The sequence below is a fragment of the Esox lucius genome, chromosome 9 (assembly GCF_011004845.1).
Source record: "Esox lucius isolate fEsoLuc1 chromosome 9, fEsoLuc1.pri, whole genome shotgun sequence".
In the NCBI taxonomy this organism is placed as follows: domain Eukaryota; kingdom Metazoa; phylum Chordata; class Actinopteri; order Esociformes; family Esocidae; genus Esox; species Esox lucius.
Genome location: NC_047577.1, coordinates 3,106,418 through 3,129,217, shown reverse-complemented (window position 1 = coordinate 3,129,217; position 22,800 = coordinate 3,106,418). Strand labels below are relative to the sequence as shown.

General features: G+C 40.9%; 2 protein-coding genes across 5 annotated transcripts; both read left to right on the top strand.

Annotated features, from left to right (window-relative positions):
- Positions 1–6,019: 6,019 nt before the first annotated feature.
- LOC105029851 (zinc finger protein 271-like) lies at positions 6,020–14,365 on the top strand. 3 transcript variants are annotated; one of them, XM_020045035.3, is made up of 7 exons: positions 6,020–6,619; positions 7,299–7,385; positions 7,573–7,741; positions 9,227–10,060; positions 10,946–11,569; positions 11,959–13,158; positions 13,310–14,365. In XM_020045035.3, exons 2-7 carry the CDS (start codon positions 7,335–7,337, stop codon positions 14,002–14,004), a joined length of 3,573 nt encoding a protein of 1,190 aa, XP_019900594.2. In that variant the 5' UTR covers positions 6,020–6,619; positions 7,299–7,334; the 3' UTR covers positions 14,005–14,365. The 3 variants fall into 3 exon arrangements, with proteins under 3 accessions (XP_019900594.2, XP_010901711.2, XP_019900595.1); XM_010903409.5 differs by lacking the exon at positions 6,020–6,619 and having other exon boundaries at positions 7,119–7,385; XM_020045036.2 differs by lacking the exons at positions 6,020–6,619; positions 7,299–7,385; positions 7,573–7,741 and adding an exon at positions 7,792–8,087.
- A 1,198-nt stretch (positions 14,366–15,563) lies between these two features.
- LOC105029850 (zinc finger protein 2-like) lies at positions 15,564–21,609 on the top strand. 2 transcript variants are annotated; one of them, XM_020045056.2, is made up of 6 exons: positions 15,564–15,980; positions 16,918–17,239; positions 18,578–18,779; positions 19,178–20,088; positions 20,202–20,289; positions 20,702–21,609. In XM_020045056.2, exons 2-6 carry the CDS (start codon positions 16,955–16,957, stop codon positions 20,773–20,775), a joined length of 1,560 nt encoding a protein of 519 aa, XP_019900615.2. In that variant the 5' UTR covers positions 15,564–15,980; positions 16,918–16,954; the 3' UTR covers positions 20,776–21,609. The 2 variants fall into 2 exon arrangements, with proteins under 2 accessions (XP_019900615.2, XP_012987768.3); XM_013132314.3 differs by lacking the exon at positions 20,702–21,609 and having other exon boundaries at positions 19,178–20,108; positions 20,202–20,284.
- The last annotated feature ends 1,191 nt before the right edge of the window (positions 21,610–22,800 follow it).

The following is a 22,800-nucleotide window of genomic DNA, read 5'->3' as shown; positions in this document are numbered from 1 at the left end:
TCTAAGTACTACCATTTGGAGATATTCGGCACTATGTCAGCTTGACAACTGTAGTTGTCAGTTGACTTCAGAGGTTTTTTAAAGTTAAAACTATGAAATCAGCCTTTTATAAACTGTAAAGCTAAAAGCTTCAATTTTGGGTTCTAATGCAAGCCCTTAAAAATACACAAAAAGGTGTTTTTCTTTCTATTTTTGTTTTTCGATAATAAAATGTTTTCGATAATAAAAATGAACGGTAACTTTTTTCACCAACTTTGTTATATTTTTAACGATTTAACTGAATAGTGGTTATCGAAGTAAAATTTTTGGTGAACGGATTAACAGTTAACTAAGTAAATGTTTTGATGGTGTGCGTGCGTGTGCATTATATGACTAAACACATTCAATCTTTTTTCACCAGCAGAGAGACTGGACCGCCGCTCTAGTAATGAGGCAAGTCCTCCTACATCTTGGAAATCTAAAAAGCATCAGGAGAATCTCACAGTAGAGAAAGCTAATGTTTGCACGCTGCATGGAAAGCAATCTACTGTGAAAGGAGACCTGATCAAACACCACAAGAGCCACACTGGAGAAAAGCAGTTGGCCTGCCCAGACTGTGGAAAATCTTTTGCTGTTGCTTCAGTCATGAGAAGACACATGTTGACACACACTGGAAAGAAAACTAATGCCTGCTCCTTGTCTGGGAAGTGTTTTACCACGCAGAACAACTTGAAAGATAAGAAGCAAGCCAAAACTGAACGAAAGCCTTACTCCTGTTCTCTGTGTGGAATGACTTTCTTAAAATATATGGCATACTGGAGGCACAAGCGGTTTCACACAAAACTGAACTTCAGAGAACATGAACAATCATGCACCAGACGAAAGCCTTACTCCTTCTCACTGAGTGGAATGACTTTCTCAAAATATATGATATATTGGAGACACAAATGGTTACGCATAGAAGAGAACCCTCACTCATGTTCTGCGTGTGGGAAGAAGTTCCATCATAAGGATGCCTTGAAGAAACACCAGAAAGTTCACACAGAAGAGAATCCTTACTACTCCCCAAACTCTGGAAGATGTTTTGAATTTTCAGGGGATGTTAGACAACACCTGCTGACACACTCAGACAAGAAACCTCACTCATGTCCTGTTTGCGGGAGCAGTTTTGCCAAAGCCCAAACCTTGAAAAGTCACTTCCAGAAACACGCAGTGAAGAAAAGTCATTCCTGCTCTGTGTGCGGGAAGCAGTTTGGTGAGAAGGGAGCTCTGAACAAACACCAGAAAGTACACACTGGAGGGAAACCATTCAGTTGCTCTATGTGTGGGAAGGGTTTTTCATCTGCAATATTTTGCAACAATCATCAGAGAACACACACTGGAGTGGGTGAAGATGCAGGACAGGGTTCACACCAGCCAGTCTCTGTAGCTGTGGAGGGGTCTGGTCTCACTCTACCTCTAGATATTAAAGTTAAAGAAGTGGAAGAAGATCCGGGTTTTGGTGAGCTAACATTTTATACTTTGTACTACATGTCAATTGAATGTCTTGTTCTTCCCAAATTTGGATCAAACATTAGTAATTACATTCGTAATTTGATCTTACTATGATACTAAACAGATGTTAAGTGTTAATAACAGCCATTGGATGCATTCAGAAGTCCTAACAATGTTAATGGAAGTGTTTGTCCAAACACTGTATGTGAAAATATGTATTTAGCTGATGCATATTTACATTTGGGAGAACAAGTATTTGATACATAGGTACACTTCAACTGTGAGAGACGGAATCTAAAACAAAAATCCAGAAAAACACATTGTATGATTTTTAAATAATTAATTGGCATTTTATTGCATGACATAAGTATTTGATCACCTACCAACCAGTAAGAATTCCGGCTCTCACAGACCTGTTAGTTTTTCTTTAAGAAGCCCTTCTGTTCTCCACTCATTACCTGTATTAACTGCACCTGTTTGAACTCGTTACCTGTATATAAGACACCTGTCCATACACTCAATCAAACAGACTCCAACCTCTCCACAATGGCCAAGACCAGAGAGCTGTGTAAGGACATCAGGGATAAAATTGTAGACCTGCACAAGGCTGGGATGGGCTACAGGACAATCGGCAAGCAGCTTGGTGAGAAGGCAACAACTGTTGGCGCAATTATTAGAAAATGGAAGAAGTTCAAGATGACGGTGAATCTCCCTCGGTCTGGGGCTCCATGCAAGATCTCACCTTGTGGGGCATCAATGATCATGAGGAAGGTGAGGGATCAGCCCAGAACCACACGGCAGGATCTGGTTAATGACCTGAAGAGAGCTGGGACCACAGTGTCAAAGAAAACCATTAGTAACACACTACGCCGTCATGGATTAAAACCCTGCAGTGCACGCAAAGTCCCCCTGCTCAAGCCAGCGCATGTCCAGGCCCGTCTGAAGTTTGCCAATGACCATCTGGATGATCCAGAGGAGGAATGGGAGAAGGTCATGTGGTCTGATGAGACAAAAATAGAGCTTTTTGGTCTAAACTCCACTCGCCATGTTTGGAGGAAGAAGGATGAGTACAACCCCAAGAACACCATCCCAACCTTGAAGCATGGAGGTGGAAACATCATTCTTTGGGGATGCTTTTCTGCAAAGGGGACAGGACGACTGCACCGTATTGAGGGGAGGATGGATGGGGCCATGTATCGTGAGATCTTGGCCAACAACCTCCTTCCCTCAGTAAAAGCATTGAAGATGGATTGTAGCTGGGTCTTCCAGCATGACAATGACCCGAAACACACAGCTAGGGCAACTAAGGAGTGGCTCCGTAAGAATCATCTCAAGGTCCTGGAGTGGCCTAGCCAGTCTCCAGACCTGAACCCAATAGAAAATCTTTGGAGGGAGCTGAAAGTCCGTATTGCCCAGCGACAGCCCCGAAACCTGAAGGATCTGGAGAAGGTCTGTATGGAGGAGTGGGCCAGAATCCCTGCTTCAGTGTGTGCAAACCTGGTCAAGAACTACAGGAAACGTATGATCTCTGTAATTGCAAACAAAGGTTTCTGTACCAAATTTTAAGTTCTGCTTTTCTGATGTATCAAATACTTATGTCATGCAATAAAATGCTAATTAATTACTTAAAAATCATACAATATGATTTTCTGGATTTTTGGATTTTCAGATTCCGTCACTCACAGTTGAACAGTACCTATGATAAAAATTACAGACTTCTACATACAAGTGGGAAAATCGGCAGTGTATCAAATTGTTTTTCTTCCCACTGTAGCTGATTTGTTACTGCAAGGAAACAGCTGGTGAGGTTAGCATTGGAATATTTCTGTGAGGTTACCTGGTTGTGGCATATTAAATGTAGCCTTGTACCTTTTAGTGGTTTAATTCCCAAACATTTTTTGGGAAATGTAACCCTTTGGGATTTTGATTTATGAGTTAATCCATACAATCTCTTTCTCACAGCAGAAAGAAGTGACGTCTGTTCTTATAGTAACGAGAGTCCCTGTACATCAAGAGAACCCGAACAACTGCAGGAGAATCTTGCAGCTAAGATCTCCCATTGCTGTACTGTATGCGGAAGAGATTGTGTAAAGTTATCAAAACTTCGAATACATATGAGAATTCATACTGGAGAAAGATCTTACCCTTGCTCTGAGTGTGGGAAGCAGTTCAGTGTAAAAAAAATTCTCCAAAACCACCAGAAAATACACATCACAGAGAAACCTTACACCTGCTCCAAGTGTGACAAGTTTGGTTTTGTTCCAGCCTTAAAAAGACATCAACAGTTACTCAAGGATGAGAAACCTATTTCCTGCTCAATGTGTGGTAACGCCTTACATTCCAGCAAAAACCAAGCCGTTAGGTCCAAAGAACTCTCCATAGATTTCAGAGATAAAATTGTGTTGAGGTATAAATCTGGTGAAGGTTATAAGAAAATTGCTAAAGCTTTGAATGTTCCCAGGAGCACAGTGTGCTCCGTCATTGTGAAATGGAGAAAGTTTGGAACCACTGAGACTCTTCCTAGAACTGGCCGTCCAGCCAAACTGAGTAAACGGACAAGACGGGCCTTGGTTAAGGAGGTGACCGAGAACCCAAAGGCCACACTAAAAGAGCCTCAGAGTTTTTCTGCAGAGACCGGAGAAACTGCAAAAAGGACAACCATCTCTGCCGCACTCCATCAGTCAGGCCTTTATGGTATAGTGGCCAGACGAAAGCCACTCCTGAGTAAAAAGCATATGACATGCCGCCTAGAGTTTGCCAAACGGCACTTAAATGACACTGAAAGCATGAGGGAAAAGATACTCTGGTCTGGTGAGACCAAAGTCGAACTATTATGTCTGAGTGCCAAGGGCTATGCCTGGAGAAGACAAGATACCGTTCAAGACCTGACTAACACCATCTCTATGTTGAAGCGTGGTGGTGGGAGCATCATGCTTTGGGGGTGCTTTTCAGCGGCAGGCACGGGGAGACTGGTCAAGTTTGAGGGAAAAATGAATGGAACAAAATATAGAGAGGTCCTTGAAGAAAATCTCATCCAGAGTGCACAGGACCTCAGATTGGGGCAGCAATTCATCTTTCAGCATGACAACAACCCAAATCACACAGCCAAGACAACGCTGGAGTGGCTAAGGGGCAACTCTGTGAATGTCCTTGAGTGGCCCAGTCAAAGCCAGGACTTGAACCCTATAGAACTTCTGTGGCGTGACCTTAAGATTGCAGTTCAGCAACACTCTCCATCCAATCTGAAAGATCTTGAGAGGATCTGCAAGGAAGAATGGGTTAAACTGACCAAATCCATGTGTGCAAAGCTGGTTGAGGCATACCCAAGAAGACTCGAAGCTGTAGTCGCTGCCAAAGGAGATTTTACAAAGTACTGAAAAGGGCCTAAAAACGTATGTAGGGGAGAACTATTTTCAGTAGATTGTTACACATCTCAATGTCTTTTCTCTTTGTCGTTTAGGGGGGGGGGTGGATTGATGGCAAACAAAGTGATTTAATATATTAGAAAATAGTTTTGAATTTTCTGAAACCACTCTGTGCACAGAAGTAATCATTCAAGTCTTTTGAGGTTGCTTTCTGAGTGGAATTTATACTTTGAATTAAGGACGCACTCTGGAACCAGTTTTAGAGATAATCTTAAATGTTTTAACCTCCTGTTTTGGGTTAGATGTATTATGTTGTGTATTTGTCCACATTCTCTAAGTAGAATGAAATTACAAGTTTGAAAGTGAGTGATTTTGGTGACCTGGGACACAAAACTGCGCCACCATGACATGGTACTCCATTTACAGTGAGTCTTTTTGGCTTATCAGTGACCACATCTTCAACTGAATCTTGTTTTGATCAGCGTATTGCTGTAATTTACATTTTCTTTTAGTCATTTAGCATCTTTAAATGCCAGTAAGGCACTATCTCGCCCGAGCGTCATTCCCTGGGTGGCTACACACCAATGTGGTCAAAGTCCCATTGGTGCACAGATAAGGCAAGTGTCAGTGACATGCTTTTCATTATCTCCTCGATGACATGTGCTACACCTGCTTTGTTGTAATCTAATCGCTGTTTGCCAGGGTATAACTTCAAGTATAATTTCATGTATTGCTTAAATGGGTATAATTTTGAGTTATGTTGTGCCTTGTTCTTTGGTAATTAATAGGGATTCTAATAAAATATTGAAACACAAACTGAGGGGCTGTATTATATTATTATAAGCAACTCCAAGAAAACCAAGCAAGGCAGAATACATTTAATAGAGACAGACAGAACACTAATCAACCAGTTATAGAGAGAAAAGGGGCAAATTGTGGGCCACATGAATAAATAAACAACTGGTTAGACACCTGTAAAGTTTTGGGCAATCGTATGATCTGTGTAGTCAGAGCTAAAAAGATGTGCTCCCATCTCCAAAGGATATTAAATCAATCTGTTTTCATATCCTTATTTGCAGGACCTTTACTGTGTTCACACCTTTGTGTTTATATAGCAGCAGTGATTCCTTCAAGGCTCCTTTTTTCTGTTTTAAAATGCAGACTAAGTTTCTACTACTTCTAGTAATATTATAGAAACACAATGTTGAGATTAGCAACTAGTCAAGTATACTCCGTTCTTACTTTTATTCTTGTTTGGACAACCGTGGTTTTCTTTATCTGTTAGCCAGTGTAACTACTTAGTGACACACATGGTGTAAGAAGACAAATATATAGGAGTACATTTTAGAAGGCTGTCTGAAGAAGGCTGTAACATAGAAAGGCATGCATCCATCTGAATAAAACCCAGCTGGCCTCTCTACCTGACTGACTGATCGACCGATTCGTCTGTCTGAATGAAGTCAGGCTTGCCTCCCCACATTACTGACTGATTCATCCATGTGTTCAATTCTAAAATGACACCAAGGGGATTCTAACTTCGTAAATGCAGATGTCGCTTTCAGTGGAAGTTTATCGTTTAAACCGTTGCAACGATAGCCCCAAGCCCCGGCGATGCTGGCCTTATTTAGTCACGGAGATTTTGGGATTTTTATTAGTCTGCCAAAATTACCCAATTATTTAGTAATTAGTCACTGAAGTAGGTTCTCGTTTTTATAGCATTTTTTCTGTTGGATGAAAAGATTAACGCTGGGAGTCTTGCCCATTGACGAACTCTACAGTTGGTGAGTGATGACCTTGAAAACCGGCTAGAACAATATCTATAGTGATGTTCAATGTGTATGTTGTAATAGTCTTAAAATCGGATATTTGAATGGATAAAATGCTCGCTTTTGTTTTTACATTGACCAAAGTAAACGATTTACCATTAGGGGGTGTGGGTGTGTGTTAGTGATATATTGCGAATGTACAGACATATATTTTCATGTAAAGTGTATTGGGATAGTGAAGGGGTACAAAGCCTCCACTCGGCGTGACAGAGTTCCGCTTAAAATGTAACTTAGTTAGTTAGTGGTGAACTTTCTCGGTTTTTGTAATCCCCCTTAAGCATTGACGAATAGGCTAACATTTCCTCTGAAGTCTGTTTTCTTTCATAAACAGCGTGTTTATTTGACCTTGGAACCAAATTAACATTTAATTAAAATGTTATCCAATGAGTGATTGTTAATGTGTGGACACTTCTTTTTTACATGCATGAGTAAATATACTAACTTTTATTCTGAGATTTCGTGACCCGGAAGTACTGTTTTAGTGTTACATACACTTCATTTACGTTGTGGGAAATATGTAATTTAAAAATATTTTGATGTCATTCAAAGTAGACTTTGATTTTAGCAAACCAACTATAAACATGGACTCAACGACGTTGCAAATCCAAATGTCACATTTTGCTGTTGGATCTAGGAAAGCTGGTTGGTTAGGTGAGCTAGCGCTAGCAAGATGAAACATCGTTCTGAAGAATCTATTTCTGAAGAATTCACAATGAATGAGGTGAGTTCATGTTAGCGTGTGCTAAACCCGTGAGAATGATTTATATTTAAATTGATGATGAATTAAACTGGCTAGTTAGGTATAACCTACAGGGGCCGTCATGTGACAATGCTCATGTTAGCTAATGCTGTACTAGTCTGGTTGATTTTGTCGCTAGCTTTTGATAACATCTCATTCTTTATTTTAGGATTCTGCTGACCCATCCAATCGTTCCTGCTTCACTGATTCCAATCCCCCAGAGTCACTGGTTTCTGACTGTAATTATAGTGGCCTGGACAACTACAGTGAAATACCCAGATTTAACATCGTGGTCAAAGAGGAGCCTGAAGATCTAGACTGGGGCGTGGATAGAACTGGTATGGAACAGGACATGATTTAAGGGTAGTTTCGCGGTTCATACGACTAATGATGTTAAGGAAAAGGGCTGGATACATTGAATTGCCGTTCTACTTGTAAAGACGCATGTGCCAGGATTTATTAATGAGATCAAAACCAGTTTTAAACATGTTCTACCGTTGCTTCGGCCGTGATCATCTTTAGCTTACCTCGAATGCAGACCGTCAATAACATGTCTGCAAGCAGGTGAAGGTTACCTTAACATTGGGTTTAGAGCTGCTTTTTTATGGAGAAAATGTTCAAGATCAATAGTGACCCAGTGACACCGCTGTAAAACTGTTTGACACAACTATCAAGTGACTTGTGGTAAGAAGCTGAGGGTTGGACAACTCATCTTAATTGTACTTTATTAAAGACGCAACAGTACATTTAGGTAATTTGATAAGTGCTTTAGCCAGAGCTGTACATTTTTAGGGACGGATTTGAGAGAGATTGCATATTTTGAAATATTGCCCCAGGAACATGAAGGAATGAAAGTTAATTTCAGGTTTAGTACACACTCAAAACTCAAGTTGTTTTTAGATTATTGGGTGTGAAACGTAGAACGTAATTTGTGAAAATGCAGTATTTTTCATTCTTTTGACAAACATCTGTAAAAGCGAAGAGTGGACCATTTACATTTTAGTCATTTAGATTACGATTTTCTCCTGGAGGGGCGACTACAGCTCAGGAATAAATAAAGAGACCAGTGCACCTTTTTCTTTCCTTTCCAAAAAAGTCGGAAAGGAAGGTTTTGAGTGAGGAACAGAAGGGTTAAAATTAAGAGATCCCTCCAAATTAAACGCTTCTGTTCCTCACTCAAAACAATATTTTTCAACTTTTTTTGGAAAGGAAAGAAAAAGGTGCAGTGGTTTCGTAATTTTTTCCGGAGCTGTATTTCTACAATTCCTTTAAATGCTTTAATATACAGTGTGTTTTATAATTATTGTCCCACTTGGTAAAGGTGTAAAACATTTAATTATTGTTTATCAGCTTGACACTTAAATCCATCCTGTTCCATCCTTCTGTGCGATTGTGGAGCGCTCCTGTCTCCACATATGAGTGCTACTTCCATTCGCTGGCTAGGGATAGCCTGTAGCTACAGAATGCTAGGCTATTAATTGCAACAAAAATGTTGAAGCCATGTCTGTAAATCCATAGCTTGACTTTTTCTGGTTCCATGTTTCAGCCTAAATCAGTTCACTTGCTCAAAGCTTGTTATCCAACACCGTAGGGATGTTTCTGGCTTGGCCATTGAGCTCCCGTGCAATGCAGCTCACCAGCTGCATAATATATCATAGGCATGTTGCATGTGGTCGCTCAATACGGCTGGGTGCCATTGCTGAAATTAGGGCGATTAAACGTTCCAGTCACTCTTGTAATGTTTTTATTTGTAATTCATATTTTATGTTGAAGTTTACTGCTACCTCTGACCGATCTCTAAAAATTACTTTTTAATTTAACAGGGGAGAGTCCTGACTCGCCAGGAGAACACCAGGAGAATTGTATGGCTAACAAGCCTTGGTCCTGTCCAGAATGTGGAATGCAGATCTCTCATCCGTCTAATGTGAACAGACACCTAAAGACACACACACAACCTACTAAAGAATCCTCCATCTGCTCGGTGTGTGGAAAAGAGTTTGCCTGCCCTTCCAAACTAAAGAGACACCTCCGAACACACACAGGAGAAAAACCTTACCAGTGCTCCGTTTGTGGGAAGAAATTTAGTGAGAAGAGAAGCCTGGACGGACACAGAAAGGAACACACAGGGGTGAAACCATTCAGTTGCTCGGTTTGTAAAAAGAGTTTTACCCTAGCTGAAACTTTGAGGAATCACCTACGGATACACAGAGAAGACAAACCCCACTTCTGCTCTGTGTGTGGAAAGCAATTTCGTGAGAAGAGGGGCCTGAATATTCACCTGAAAGGACACACTGGAGAGAAGCCATTCACTTGTGCCGTATGTGAAAAGAGTTTTACACAAGCCAAAATCTTGAGGAGGCACCTTCTAATTCATACAGGAGAGAAACCGCACTCCTGCTCTGTGTGTGGGAAGCAATTTAGTCAAAATGGACACCTGAACAGACACCTGCTAGTGCATACGGGAGAGAAGCCATTTAGTTGCTCTTTGTGTGGAAAGAGTTTTTCTTCATCTCCAAATCTCACAGAACATCTGAAGTGCCACACAGGTGAGAGTGAATCCACGGGACAGGCATCACAGCAGCTGGTAGCTGTAGAGGAGGCTGATCTCAGTCTAGTAATGGATATTAAAGTGAAAAAAGAGGAAGATCTTGCTTTTGGTAAGTTGATGTATTTATTTTATGATTTTGCTAAGATGTGTATAATTTTGCTTTTTTAATACTTTCAAGCTGTTAACAGTTATAAACATGGATAAGCAATACTTGCCAACATTAGAAAAAGTTTTACTTTAAGAATCAGACAATCTTTGTCCTAGCTGTACATGGTCAAATGTTACATTTACACACTGATATTTAATTTATTTCTGATTGACTGGGTATGTTTAAAGATCATAATGTGAATGATCAAGCAGTGCAACAAGTAGGTAAAAGTATAGGCACTTTACATAGAGAATATATTGACCAGTTAGTAAAATATACATCGTTATCAGATCATGTTGTTGGGCTGAGGTAGGCTTTGTTTAGGATGTTAATGTAAACATCACTTGGAACGTGCCCAACTACTTTTTTTAATTGTGTGTTAGTTTCTTCATTGTTGATTGTTTATTTCTAAATTGCTTGAAGGACATTTTTGAATTTCATCCTTCTGGATGGTAGAATTGAATACCTTTAACATACATTTTTTAACTGCCTTTGAAAGCTAAAGTAAAACAAAGCTGGAATTGTTAAATCTGATTTTGATTATATTAACTAGCTATGGATATGGAATTATTTTAGAGACTATTTAAAAGGAAAATTAACCACAGAGAGGTTAGAGAGAATTGGCCAAAGCAGCATATTGGACACTATAAAATTGTGAGGAGAGAAAAATGTGGGTGTATTCTTTTTTTTAAATAAAAAAAGACCTGTGATCTGTCATAGGTATAAAATGTTTTTTTTACCTCATACTATTGAATTATTCCAGATAACAATGTAATGTTATTTAAGATATAGGTTTCTGAGCCAGTTGTAAGATGTGGGTTATTCCATGCTATCTCTTTACCACAGCAGAGAAACCTGACCACTGTTCTGACACTGAGGAGAGTCCCTCTACATTAGAAGAATCTAAACAACCTCCAGAGAACCACACAGTTAAGGGTTCCCACCAGTGTTCAGTGTGTGGAAGTTCTTTCCAAATTGTTTCAGCTCTACAAACACACATGAGAAGTCACACAGGAGAGAAGCAGTACCCCTGCACTCAGTGTGATATGCAATTTCGTGTGAAAGGAGACCTGATCCGACATCAGAGAAGACACACTGGAGAAAAACCTTACCCCTGTTCTGTATGTGGGAAGAGTTTTGCCAGAGCACAAACATTACGTAGTCACTTTCGGACACACACAGGAGAAAAACCTCACTCCTGTTCTTTGTGTGGGAGACAGTTTAGTGAAAAGAGAGATCTGAACAGACACCACAAAGTGCACACTGGAGAGAAACCATTTGGTTGCTCTCTATGTGGAAAGAGTTTCTCTTCATCATCATATCGTAATCAACATCAAAGAACACATACAGGAGAGAGTGAAGCTGCTGGACAGGAACCACAACAGCCAATGTCTGTAGCTGAAGAGGACTCTGGTCTTAGTTTAGTCCTGGATATTAAAGTGAAAGAAGAGGAGAAAGATCCAGGCTTTGGTAAGTTGTAGGGCGTTATTTTGTACAGCATTTTGTTACAATCTATTTGTTTGAGCTTATTCAAATCTACCATAATGGTATTAAGTGGTAATGACAGCCATTGGACAAGTTCTAAAGTCTTAACAAGGTTGATGATAGATTTTATTTATGTCCAGATATTGTGTGTAAGATTTTGTAATTCGCTGATGGAGAATTTGTTTATGAGAAGGAATTTTGTGTTGAGGTTAATATTGGGCTAGTTGTGAGGTTATCTGCTGAGTGCAGCTAAATTATATTATTGTATCATAAGCAATAACATTAGTGAGTTTTAGGGCTTTACATTTTTGGGAAATCTACCGCCATCAGGGTTTTGACTTTAGTTTATCCATTCAATCTCTTTCTCACAACAGAGAGGTGTGACATCTGCCCTTACAGCATTGAGAGTCCCTGTACATCAAGAGAACCTGAATCACTCCAGGAGAATCTTACAACTAAGATCTCCCACTGCTGTTCTGTGTGCGGAAGAGATTGCCAAAAGTTCTCAAAACTGCTGATACATATGAGAATTCATACTGGAGAAAAGCCTTACACATGCTCTTTGTGTGGGAAGCAGTTCCGTGTAAAAAAGGTTCTTCAAGACCACCAGAAAGTGCACACTGGAGAGAAGCCTTATGCCTGTTCTGAGTGTGACAAGAGGTTTGGTTTTGTTTCAGCCTTAAAAAGACACCAACAGTTACACAGAGATGAGAAACCCTTTTCCTGCTCTGTGTGTGGTAAGGGCTTTACCTTACATTCACGTTTGAAGGAACACTTCCAAACTCACTCTGAAGAGAAACCTCATTCCTGTTCTGTTTGTGGGAAGAGTTTCAGACGTGCAGATCAGTTAAAGGATCACTCACTGCAACACATTGGGAAACCTTACTCATGCTCTGTGTGTGGGAAAGGCTTTGCCCTGTCTAAACAGCTATTGAGACATGAGAGGACTCATACAGGAGAAAAGCCTCATCAGTGCCATGTGTGTGGTAAGCAATTTAGTGATAAGAGAAGCCTAGACGGACATCTGAAAGGACACTCTGGAGAGAAGCCATTCACTTGCTCTTTATGTGGGAAGAGCTTTACACAAGGGGAAACGTTGAGGAATCATCTTCGGATACACACAGAAGAAAAACCTCATTCCTGTTCAGTTTGTGGGAAGCAATTCCGTGAAAAGAGAGACCTGAGTACACACCACAGAGGACACACTGGAGAGAAGCCATTCATTTGCTCTGTATGTGGGAAGAGTTTTACACAAGGGAAAACTTTGAGGAGACACTTTCGGGGACACAATGGAGAGAAACCTCATTCGTGCTCTGTGTGTGGGAAGCAGTTTGGTGAAAAGGGAGCCCTGAACAGGCACCTCAAAGTGCACACTGGAAGGAAGTCATTTAGTTTGGCTGTCTGTGGGAAGAGTGTCTCTTCATCACAACCCACCAATCAGAGAACACACTCAGGGGAGAGTGAAGCTGCTGGAAAGGGATCACATCAGCAGGTCTTTGTAGCTGTAGATGAGTCTCGTCTCAATCTAGTACTGGATATTAAAGTGAAAGAAGATGGGGAAGATCCTGCTTTTGGTAAGTTACTGTTTTTAAGTACGTATGTAACATTGTAACATGCATGTTTTTGTCTGGATCAGAATGGGATAATGTCAGCTAAAATGTACTGGAAGACTAAAATTCTCATGAGAATTATTTTGTCTAAATGTCACGTTTTCTATTAACACAGATGAGACGTGTGAAAAGGAAGGGAGTCCCTCTACATCTGTGGTACCTAAGGAAATGCAGGGGTGTCTCAAACCTCGTAAATATGGTTGCACTGTGTGTGGGAAACACTGGCACAGGTTATTCATTCTGAAAAGACACATGAGAACCCACACAGGAGAAAAACCATACAGTTGCTCTGTTTGTGGGAAGCATTTCAGTGAGAAAGGAAGGCTTAAAGACCACCAGAATGAGCACACTGGAGAAAAACCGTACTCTTGCCTGGTGTGTGGGAAGCGATTTAGTTTTTCTTCTGCCTTAACGACACACCGACATATACACACACATGAGAAACCTCATTCCTGCTCTGTGTGTGGGAAGAGTTTTAGTCGAGCAAACCTTATGAAGCAACACCTCCGAACACATACAAAACCTTACTCCTGCTCTGTATGTGGGAAGAGTTTTGCCAGATCGGCCGATGTTAAAATACACCATAGAGTTCATACGGGAGACAAACCTTACAGCTGCACTGAATGTGGCCAGAGCTACGGCAGTTCCCACAGTCTTTGGAGACACAAAAAGGGACACCACAGTGCACTTCCTGTAGAGGATCTGGCTGCTGGGATGAAGAGTGAAGAGGATTCCCGTAGTGCAAGTGAAGATGAAGAAGAGGAGGAGGCTACCTCCGCTGTCAATGGCAACACAGGAAACCAGGGGTAGCCTCACACATCATGATGTAAAGACTTAGTGCACACTGCTGTATGCTTTTGACAAGTTCTTTTATTTCAATTGAACAATGTATTTGTAGTCAACAATGACTGTTAATTATTGTGAAAACTCATTACGAAAAATATCCAAGCATATTTTACCAAGTTTTATTGTAACACAATATAACAATGGCAGTATTTTGAAGTGTTGTAGTTTTGTGTAGAATATCAAATAGTATGACTTGATTGGTCTTTTATTTGCAATACGCAGTAGTGACATTTTTCTCAGGTGTGTTAGAAATGCCATAGATATCTTGTATAAAGGGACGTTGTGATGAATTACAATTCCCTAGGAAAGTGAAATGTAATTTTAACTTTAGTTAAATGGTTTTTGGATGGGATGAAAATGGGCTTCAACGTTGCGTTGTTGAATTCATTAAAACACAGATCTAAGCTTGGATGTATCCACTTATTAAACTCAATGCCAGGGGGGAGGGGGGGGGGGGGTCAGCCAAACTGGCTGTTATTTAAGCAAGAAAGAAGAATCAGAAACCTTCTCTGAAGAGATTGACAGCTGTGGCCTGGGGTGGTCCAGAGGTCTGTGTCCTCCAGTGCACATATTCTTCTGCAGCATAGGTTCTAATCCCGCCCACTGTTTAGTGAGCACTTTCCTGTTAAATAATGCATTCGATTGCAGGGAACAAACATGTTCATAAACATTACACTAACAAAAGTTATTTTGCTCTGGCTTTTTTCCAAGTTATTTGGGTTTGGGTTGATATTTGAATTTGGCTGATGTGGAAGAATGGGCGGAGTTTCACCTTTGTCAATTGTGCTCTCCATGTGCTCTCAGAATACAACATTTATAGCTGGGAGGGAGAGTTTCTCCTCACAATTTCTTAACACTCCACCCTCTGTTTTACATGTTGTTCACACACGACTGTGTCTTTACACGACATCGACTCCATCATCAAGTGCACAGACAACACCACGGTTATTGACCTGATGACTTTCAGCGGTCGGGAGGCAAGCAAACCTGCCGTTGTGGTGCCAGGACACCAACCCTGTCAGCTAGTCACTGTCTGTTTCGATGCAGAGAGGGTATATGACACCAGTATGAATGCTTATCAATCTCAATAACATGGCGGGTTTGGAGGAAGAGTTTTTAATTGGTTGAAGTGGCAGAAGGATCTACTGACCCAGTTGTCTGTTACTCATGGAGCAGGTGGAGAAGGTGAAGCAAAAACAGGATGGTCGTATTCTCACGGAAGAGATTGAAATCATTTGCGTCTACAGGCTCACATGGGGAGGGGGATTGTCTCTTAAACAGCCCTACAAATGTAATTAAAAGTACAATTTTGGTTGGTTGGGACACAGAGGCAGAATAGTACATTGAAAGTAGAAAGAACGAAACCAAATGGGATTTGATAATGTATTTAGCTTCCTTGTTGAATGGGGAGGTTTTAGAACTTCACTGGTTCCAACTCCTATCCAGTTGGTGGCGGTAATGCACGGTAAAATGTGGATGCCGACCGCTGTATAAAATCCATTAAAGAGGAACACTTCCAACATGTTCCTAATGGCGGTATAGCTGAACGACTGGACAGCAGAATATAGAATCGAATGCATGAAAACGTTTATGTAGCTAGCCTACAGTTTGGGTTAGCCGAGCAAAAAAAATTGCGAAAATGGGTCATTATACAGTTAACATATAATTCTTGTTGAAAAAAATTATGTTGAAAAAAAAATGGGAGTATTACAAGTACTGTACGTTGTTAGCTAGCTGCTATTGAAAACCGTTCCCTTTACTGTACCTTAGCTAGCTAGTCCGCTAACGTCATATGTGACAAGTAGTCGCAAGTAAAGAAACTACTAATTTGCTAGCCAGCGTGGCTTCAGGTTAGGTGTATCATTTCAGATAAAAACTTGTACAGCTATGTTAGTGAATTAACTACCACAACTATTCCTGAAGGATTCAAGATGAACAAGGTGAGAGCAAAGATTAGCTACGAATGCTTGTAAACATAACGTTCACTGCGTAGAACAAGCCACAATATGGGTTAGACACAATGGTGGAATTTCCGTTCAGCTTTTAAAGTAAACGTCGCCGATTAGAAAGCGATGCAAATTTATAGAATAAGTCACATAATTGTGAGTAGAAGATCCAAAACGAATCCCCGGATATCGCAAACCCGTCCTCTTTTCCTTTATATACACAACACTCAGGAGCATGTCATACGACAAGGGGTTGGGACACAATGGCACTGCCTTTTTAATGTGGAGTGACCAGAATTAAAATCTCTAGTCTCAAGTGATGTCTGGTAAAAGTAATATATGTTCAGTGTGTAGAATAAGCGGTTTAAGGACTTTCATGTTACATAATATAAGAAAAATGAAAGAAGTTGTTAAATCGGTGCAGAATTGTTGTCTCAATATTACAAAGTAGACCAAAGGTTGTGACAGTTCAGTATACATTTGCCCCAATGCATTTTTGACGTCTAATACAACCACAATGTCATTTCAACACCATCCTTGTTAAGCCATATCTGGAGCAAATATTGCCAGACTGTATAAATGTACACCCTTAAATGGGGACTCATTTGATGTCATTGGTGTTGCTAATCCTTATTTTGATTACCTTCACTTATGGAACTGAGAAAAAAGTATTTCACCTTTGATTTTCTGCATTGTTGCACATTCACATTGATTTGTGTCAGGTCTTTCAGTGGGTTGTAGTACAGAATAGATGGAGTCAGACTGAAATCGTGCTAGACAATCACACCATGCAATGTTCAGGTTTGGAAAACGTATTGCGCCCCCCTCCCCCCAACCCAAATTATTAAGGTCAGGTATTTAAACTACTTCTAGCCTGATTTGGACCAGCCCTGTCAATATTAATCTGTCAAATTTTGTCCCTTGCCATCAGATTCAAGTTCTCAGCACATAGGTTCCAATGCTACATCATGCCACGATCAAAAGAAATTCCAGAACACCTCCGAAAAACCGCTGTTGATGCATATCGGGCTGGAAAGGGTTACAAAGCCATTTCTAAGGCCCTGGGGCTCCACCGAACCACAGTTAGAGCCATACTGTCCAAATGGAGAAAGTTTGGGACAGTTGTGAATCTGCCCAGGAGTGGCCGGCCTGCCAAAATCTCTGCAAAAGCAAAGTGTAAAATCATCCAGGGAGTCACAAACAACCCTAGAACTACATCCAGGGATCTGCAGGCCTGTGCCACCTCTTCTAAGGTCAGTGTTCTCGACTCAACCATCAGATAGACACTAGAGTAAAATGGCAGACTAATGATGGAGAGTAACGATGGAAACCACTTCTCGCTCAAAGTACATGAACGGTCATCTTAAGTTTAAAAGCAGCTGAATGATCCTTAAGATTTTGGAGAACAATGTTCTATGGACAGATGAGTCAAAAGTGGAACATGGGCCCTGTTATGTCTGTCGAAAAACTAAGCTGTGCATTTCATATTAAGAACCTCATACAACAGTCAAGCATGGTGGTGGCACAGTCATGGTCTGGGAATGCTTTGCTGCATCAGGACTCTGACAACTTGAGGTTTCTGCAGGGAAATGTCAGCCATGTGCTGAAGTGTAGCTGGATTTTTCAGGGAGACAAATTCAAAACACAAACACTAATTCTACATCAGATTAGTTTTATGACTTTCTTTCATAAATAAAAATGAGTATCAGCATTTTGTTTTTCATTCACCCAGTTTCTATTATTTATTAATTGTTGGTTGAGGATCTGACACCATTCAGTGCCAATAATATGCAAAGACTCTAACAAGGGGTAAAAACTTTTTGATGTTTGTCCTTTTCATTGTTTCACATCACTGATTTCCTCTTTGGACACTTACTGGTGTGCACAATGACTGAAACAAAACGCTTCCTTGGTTGTTCATCTGTCACACACATTGCTGTGAAACTGCTTAACCTCCGTGAAATGTTTTGGTATGCACTGCTTGCAGAAATTCCTAAACATGTTAAGGTCTGGCCATTGGCTATGCTATTCCAGAACTTTAAATGTATTGCTTTTATAAATTTTGAGTGAGTTGCTCATTTGTTTTCTGTTAATGTCTTGATGCATGGACCAGGTGCAATTCAGATTCAGCTAATTTCTGGATTGCCTGATAACCTCTTTAAGAATTCTCTGATAAGATGCAGAATTTATGCATCCTACATTGAGGAAGTAAGCTTTGATTGTGGGCCAGTCCTCTTCTGGCATTGCCATGAGTCTTGACTGGCGATACCAAGAGCGTTTTGGCAAATTTCAGTAAGAATATTCAAACTTATATCTGCCAAAATAAATAAAAAAGGTCAGGTTTTCAGAGCAAAGTCAGTCGTATTTTGATGAGTCGGGAGCTTCGTCCGAGATCTAACCCAGACAGCAGAGGGTTCATTTGCACCACGCATCCCAGCGTCACCAGGCCTTTTCTGTAGGCAGCCACCAAAGTCTTGGCTGTGGTGACGCAGCAGTGACTTGAACGCTGGCAAAACTTTCTAAGTGCTTACAAACGGTGGGTTACAAGCGGACTCAACTCATTAACTGTGTTTCAAACGCGCTGTTTTTAGGGCTGCGTTGCCCCCCCCCAGTCCTGTTCTACAGAACCCCAGCCAACAGCAAGTTACCATGGCGATCAGGACTACACGTCAGAAAGCCGGGTGGTTGACTACCCCAGGGACCTTGACGACAGCGGTGAAATCCCGATGTTTAACATCGTGGTCATTGAGAACGAGGAAGATTTATTGGACTGGAGTTTCGGCAACACCGCGGGTGAGTTGCGTTTGTCCCGCTACGTGTTCTGGCCCGGTCCAATGCTCTTAGCCACTGCCTTCAGGGCACACGTATCGCTGCAGTGCCGGTTCGAATCCGACCCACAGCTCTCTGAATTTCCCCACTGTCCCCTGACAATGAAGCGTGAGTTATGGGAATGCGTTGTGATGGTGTGGCATTTCATCGCGACTGATCGGGTCAGTTGGTTGGTGTCGTTGCGTGTGAACGTTCTTCTCACTTTTGTCAACAGACAGAAACATGGAATATGCGCTGATTAATCAGAGTTCCCGCTTAGCTTTTAGCGCTTGCATGTTGGATGGACCCTGTTCGTTTAAGTCTTATTTTCTTTTCTTTTTTAATATCTATTTTTTTTAATAATTGTTTTATTGTTCTAACAGGGCAGAGTCCAATCTCCAGCTGTAGTGATGAAGAAACAAGAGTACCTGTACAAAAGCCGAAGAATCACACAGCTAAGACATTTCACCGCTGTTTGGAGTGTGGGAAAGAGTTTCCACACCCATCCAAACTACAGAGACATATGAGAACACACACGGGAGAAAAACCTTTCCCATGTTCTGTGTGCGGGAAGCGATTCAGAGATACAGGAGCACTTAAAACACATGAGAGGTTACACACGGGTGAGAAACCTTTCGCATGCCCAGAAGAGGGTTGTGGGAAGAGGTTTGTTAGCCAAGGAAAGTTAAAACTTCACCATCAAACACACACAGGAGAGAAACCTTGCCACTGCTCTGTGTGTGGAAAGAGTTTTGCAAGAATGTGTCACTTGAAGGTCCACCTGATGACACATGCTGGAGAGGAGCAGAGACCAAAGAAACCTTTCCAATGCTCTGAGTGTGACAGGGGCTGTAAATCTGCCGCAGAGCTCAAGATGCACCAGAGGATGCACACCGGTGAAAGACCTTTCCAGTGTGCCACCTGCAAAAAGACCTTTGTTTTCCCAAGCTCTCTGACAAGACATGAACAATCCCATATTAGTGAAGAGAATAGTACAGCAAAACCGTACAGCTGCTCAGAATGTGGAAAGGAATTCACTCAGCCATGGACCTTGAAGATACACGTGCGTCAACACACAGGAGAGAAACCATACCACTGCTCCCAGTGTGAGAAGAGGTTCTCGTCATCATCCCTCCTTAAAAGACACCAGAGAGTTCACACCGGAGAGAAACCATTTGAGTGTTCTGACTGCGGAAAGTGTTTCTCCTCGTCAGCGAATAGGTCTAGTCACCGTCGTCGTATCCACGATGGGAACGCAGTAGCTACATCACAGCAGAAGCACGCTACCAATACGGTAGGCGTATGGCACACCAGGTTGGAATGGGGTTAATGTTTCGTTTTAGAATTGTATGTGGTGAGTTGCGGTCCGATTCTTAATCCTAAACTTCTGTTCCTCAAAATGCCCAGGTTGACCTGATTCCTGGAGTTAGAGAGGAGACTGGGGTTTTAACAAATGTCAAAGTGAAAGAAGAAGAGGAGGAGGATGCTGCTTTTGGTGAGTTTTCTTGTGTAATGTGTAGATTCCCCCACGCCAGCCAGGGTAGAAAACCAATAGCAGCAATCTGCGGCAGATTTCATGCCGGGTGTTTTGTAAAAGCACTTTTTGACAACTGCTGAGGTAAAAAGGGCTTCATAAATACATTTGATTGAATTGATTGATAATCTGGGTGAGGTATAAGGGTTACCGAGGAGTTTTCTCAGAGGACACGAGGGAGAATTATCCTGACCATGTAATGGAGAATGGGGAGCATTGTAAAACGTCTAATATGGGGTTGGCATTGTCACCAGGGATTCCCTTGACCTTCGGGTGTGTCAGGCGCCTGAGAGCAAACTTATTACTTTGAGTCGGGCTACAACTCTGGCTGGCTCATTTGTCACCCCGGCTGAACTCTAACTTCTTCCCGTAGGCTCACCTCCAGCCCCTCCACATCATGGCACTGTCCAACAGCTGGAAAATCACAGCACACAGTCTCACCTCTGAACTGTGGATAACAGTTCCCTGACTTATCTAAAGCACAGATTTGCATTAGGACTCATAAATGAAACTGTACCCCTGCTCATAGTGTGGGAAAGGGTTATGCTAGAAAGAACACTTGAAAGATCTTGACTGTGAGATTTGGTCACGAGTCCCATATGATATTTAGACTTTTTATTTTTTCCTTTTACATTTTTATTTTTGTAATTTTTTTTTTTACATACTGCATTTTTGGGATCTTCCTTCATATGAACATGTCTTCCGAAGGAATGGAGATTGTTTATGGTCAATACTTATTGACCCATAATTGTTTTTCTTAAATCTATCAATTCAAAAGGCTTCAGAGAGTAGTTGCTTAGCTAATGTACTGATCAATTGAATGCTAGTGATTTGTCTGTAAGTCAGTTATGCTTCAGAGCTTCAAGTCAGATATGCTTAATTTAAGTCCTGGTAGGAGCTTGGTTTTTAGGTTTGACAAAATGTAATTCACAGAGCTCTATAGACTAGTAACATTTTGTTTGTCCCCAAATGCTTTAAAATGCGTGGATTCATATTTTTCTGATGGAATGCAATCAATCAGGAAGTCTTAATATGTTAAATGTGAGCAAAGCCTTTTGTATGTATTTCTCCAAATGTAAAAGCACGCAATCATAACCTATTTTTAGTGCAGAAATATCAACACTGTCAGATACAGAGCGTCCTCCAGACTTATTGCCTGTCCTTGGTGAAGATGATAGGTACATTGAACATATGAGAGAAATGTAACCTTTAATTTAGAAAACATTGTTCAAAGAAAATCAAAATCCTAATCAACAAATAAAATGATTCTCTAAACATGTACCTCACTTTGGCATGAGACTATAAATGGACTTTCCCAATAGTTTTCTGTAAAATATGTTCACCACTGGAATTAAATTCAAAACAACGTAAAACATGAATGGCTGTGCAGTGCCTGGCTTCTACACCAGCCATCTTCAGTTGTTTGTTTTGAGGCATTTTTGTCTTAACCCGCCATCATCACTTCTAATTCACATAGCTCCATCTGTGTGGACCTTATCGTCCATTTTTCCTCAGTGACCTCCACACTAAAGAATCTGCTGATACAAGGCACTAATGGATTTTCTCACTTTCTATCTAGGAGGTCAGCAATTTCTGAATGACATTGTCTCATCACCTTTATTGCTATCGCGTCGAAGTTCCACGTTAAGCAGATGATATAACTTGCCTTTACAACTGATCAAATATTTTAGATTTATAATATCTGCTGGGTCACTGATATGAATGATACATTTCCCTCATGTTGCACCTTACTGTGCATTCAGAAGGGATTCAGATAACTTAATTTTTTCAAGTTTCGGGAATATTGGACACACTTCTTTTTTGTAGAGGTTTTTCACAAAATCCAAAATGGCAGAAAATCTAGTTAGGCGCAAATTAAAATGGCCTCTAGGAAGGTTGTTCAGCACGTGGTCATGCATCATATGACACTGGTTTCATGTCTCTAGGCCAATCACAGCCTGAGTAATAAGCGTTGGAAAATCGCGACTTTGACCCGATGGTGGCGTGGAGCCAAGTTTCCAAAAAAGTTAGCCAGTTGAAGTTGGTAAACTTGCAAGAACGTCGGAAGAAAGAGAATAATAATAAAAAAACGAACAATTACAATAGGGTTCCCGCAGCTTCGCTACTCGGACCCCTAATAAATGGAAACAGGATGAACCGGAGCTGTAGTGGATATCACCACATTTTCAAATAACAATGTAACTCAATGGATTTGAAATACATATTGACTCGTACAGAAAAAACTTCTATACGCCGCAGTGAATGTATTGTAGGAAATGTTGAGGAGACTATAGAGTGATTATATGCACACAAGAAAGCAAGGGGCACTGTGTATTTGCAAATGTTGCTGCCAAAAACAATTGCAAATACACAGTGCCCCTTGATTTTTTTTAGCCTATAATCAATCTATAGAGTCTCCTGAACATTTTCCACAATACATCCTCTGTGGCTTATAGAACAGTTTTTTTTTAT

Excerpts from the sequence above, each read along its gene's own strand:
- LOC105029850 (XM_020045056.2), top strand. The coding sequence starts at position 16,955 with ATGCCACGATCAAAAGAAATTCCAGAACACCTCCGAAAAACCGCTGTT. Across the intron at positions 17,240-18,577 it reads CCTGTGCCACCTCTTCTAAG|GGCTGCGTTGCCCCCCCCCA; the intron begins GTCAGTGTTCTC and ends CGCTGTTTTTAG. Across the intron at positions 18,780-19,177 it reads GAGTTTCGGCAACACCGCGG|GGCAGAGTCCAATCTCCAGC; the intron begins GTGAGTTGCGTT and ends TTGTTCTAACAG.
- LOC105029851 (XM_020045035.3), top strand. The coding sequence starts at position 7,335 with ATGAAACATCGTTCTGAAGAATCTATTTCTGAAGAATTCACAATGAAT. Across the intron at positions 7,386-7,572 it reads AAGAATTCACAATGAATGAG|GATTCTGCTGACCCATCCAA; the intron begins GTGAGTTCATGT and ends TCTTTATTTTAG. Across the intron at positions 7,742-9,226 it reads CTGGGGCGTGGATAGAACTG|GGGAGAGTCCTGACTCGCCA; the intron begins GTATGGAACAGG and ends TTAATTTAACAG.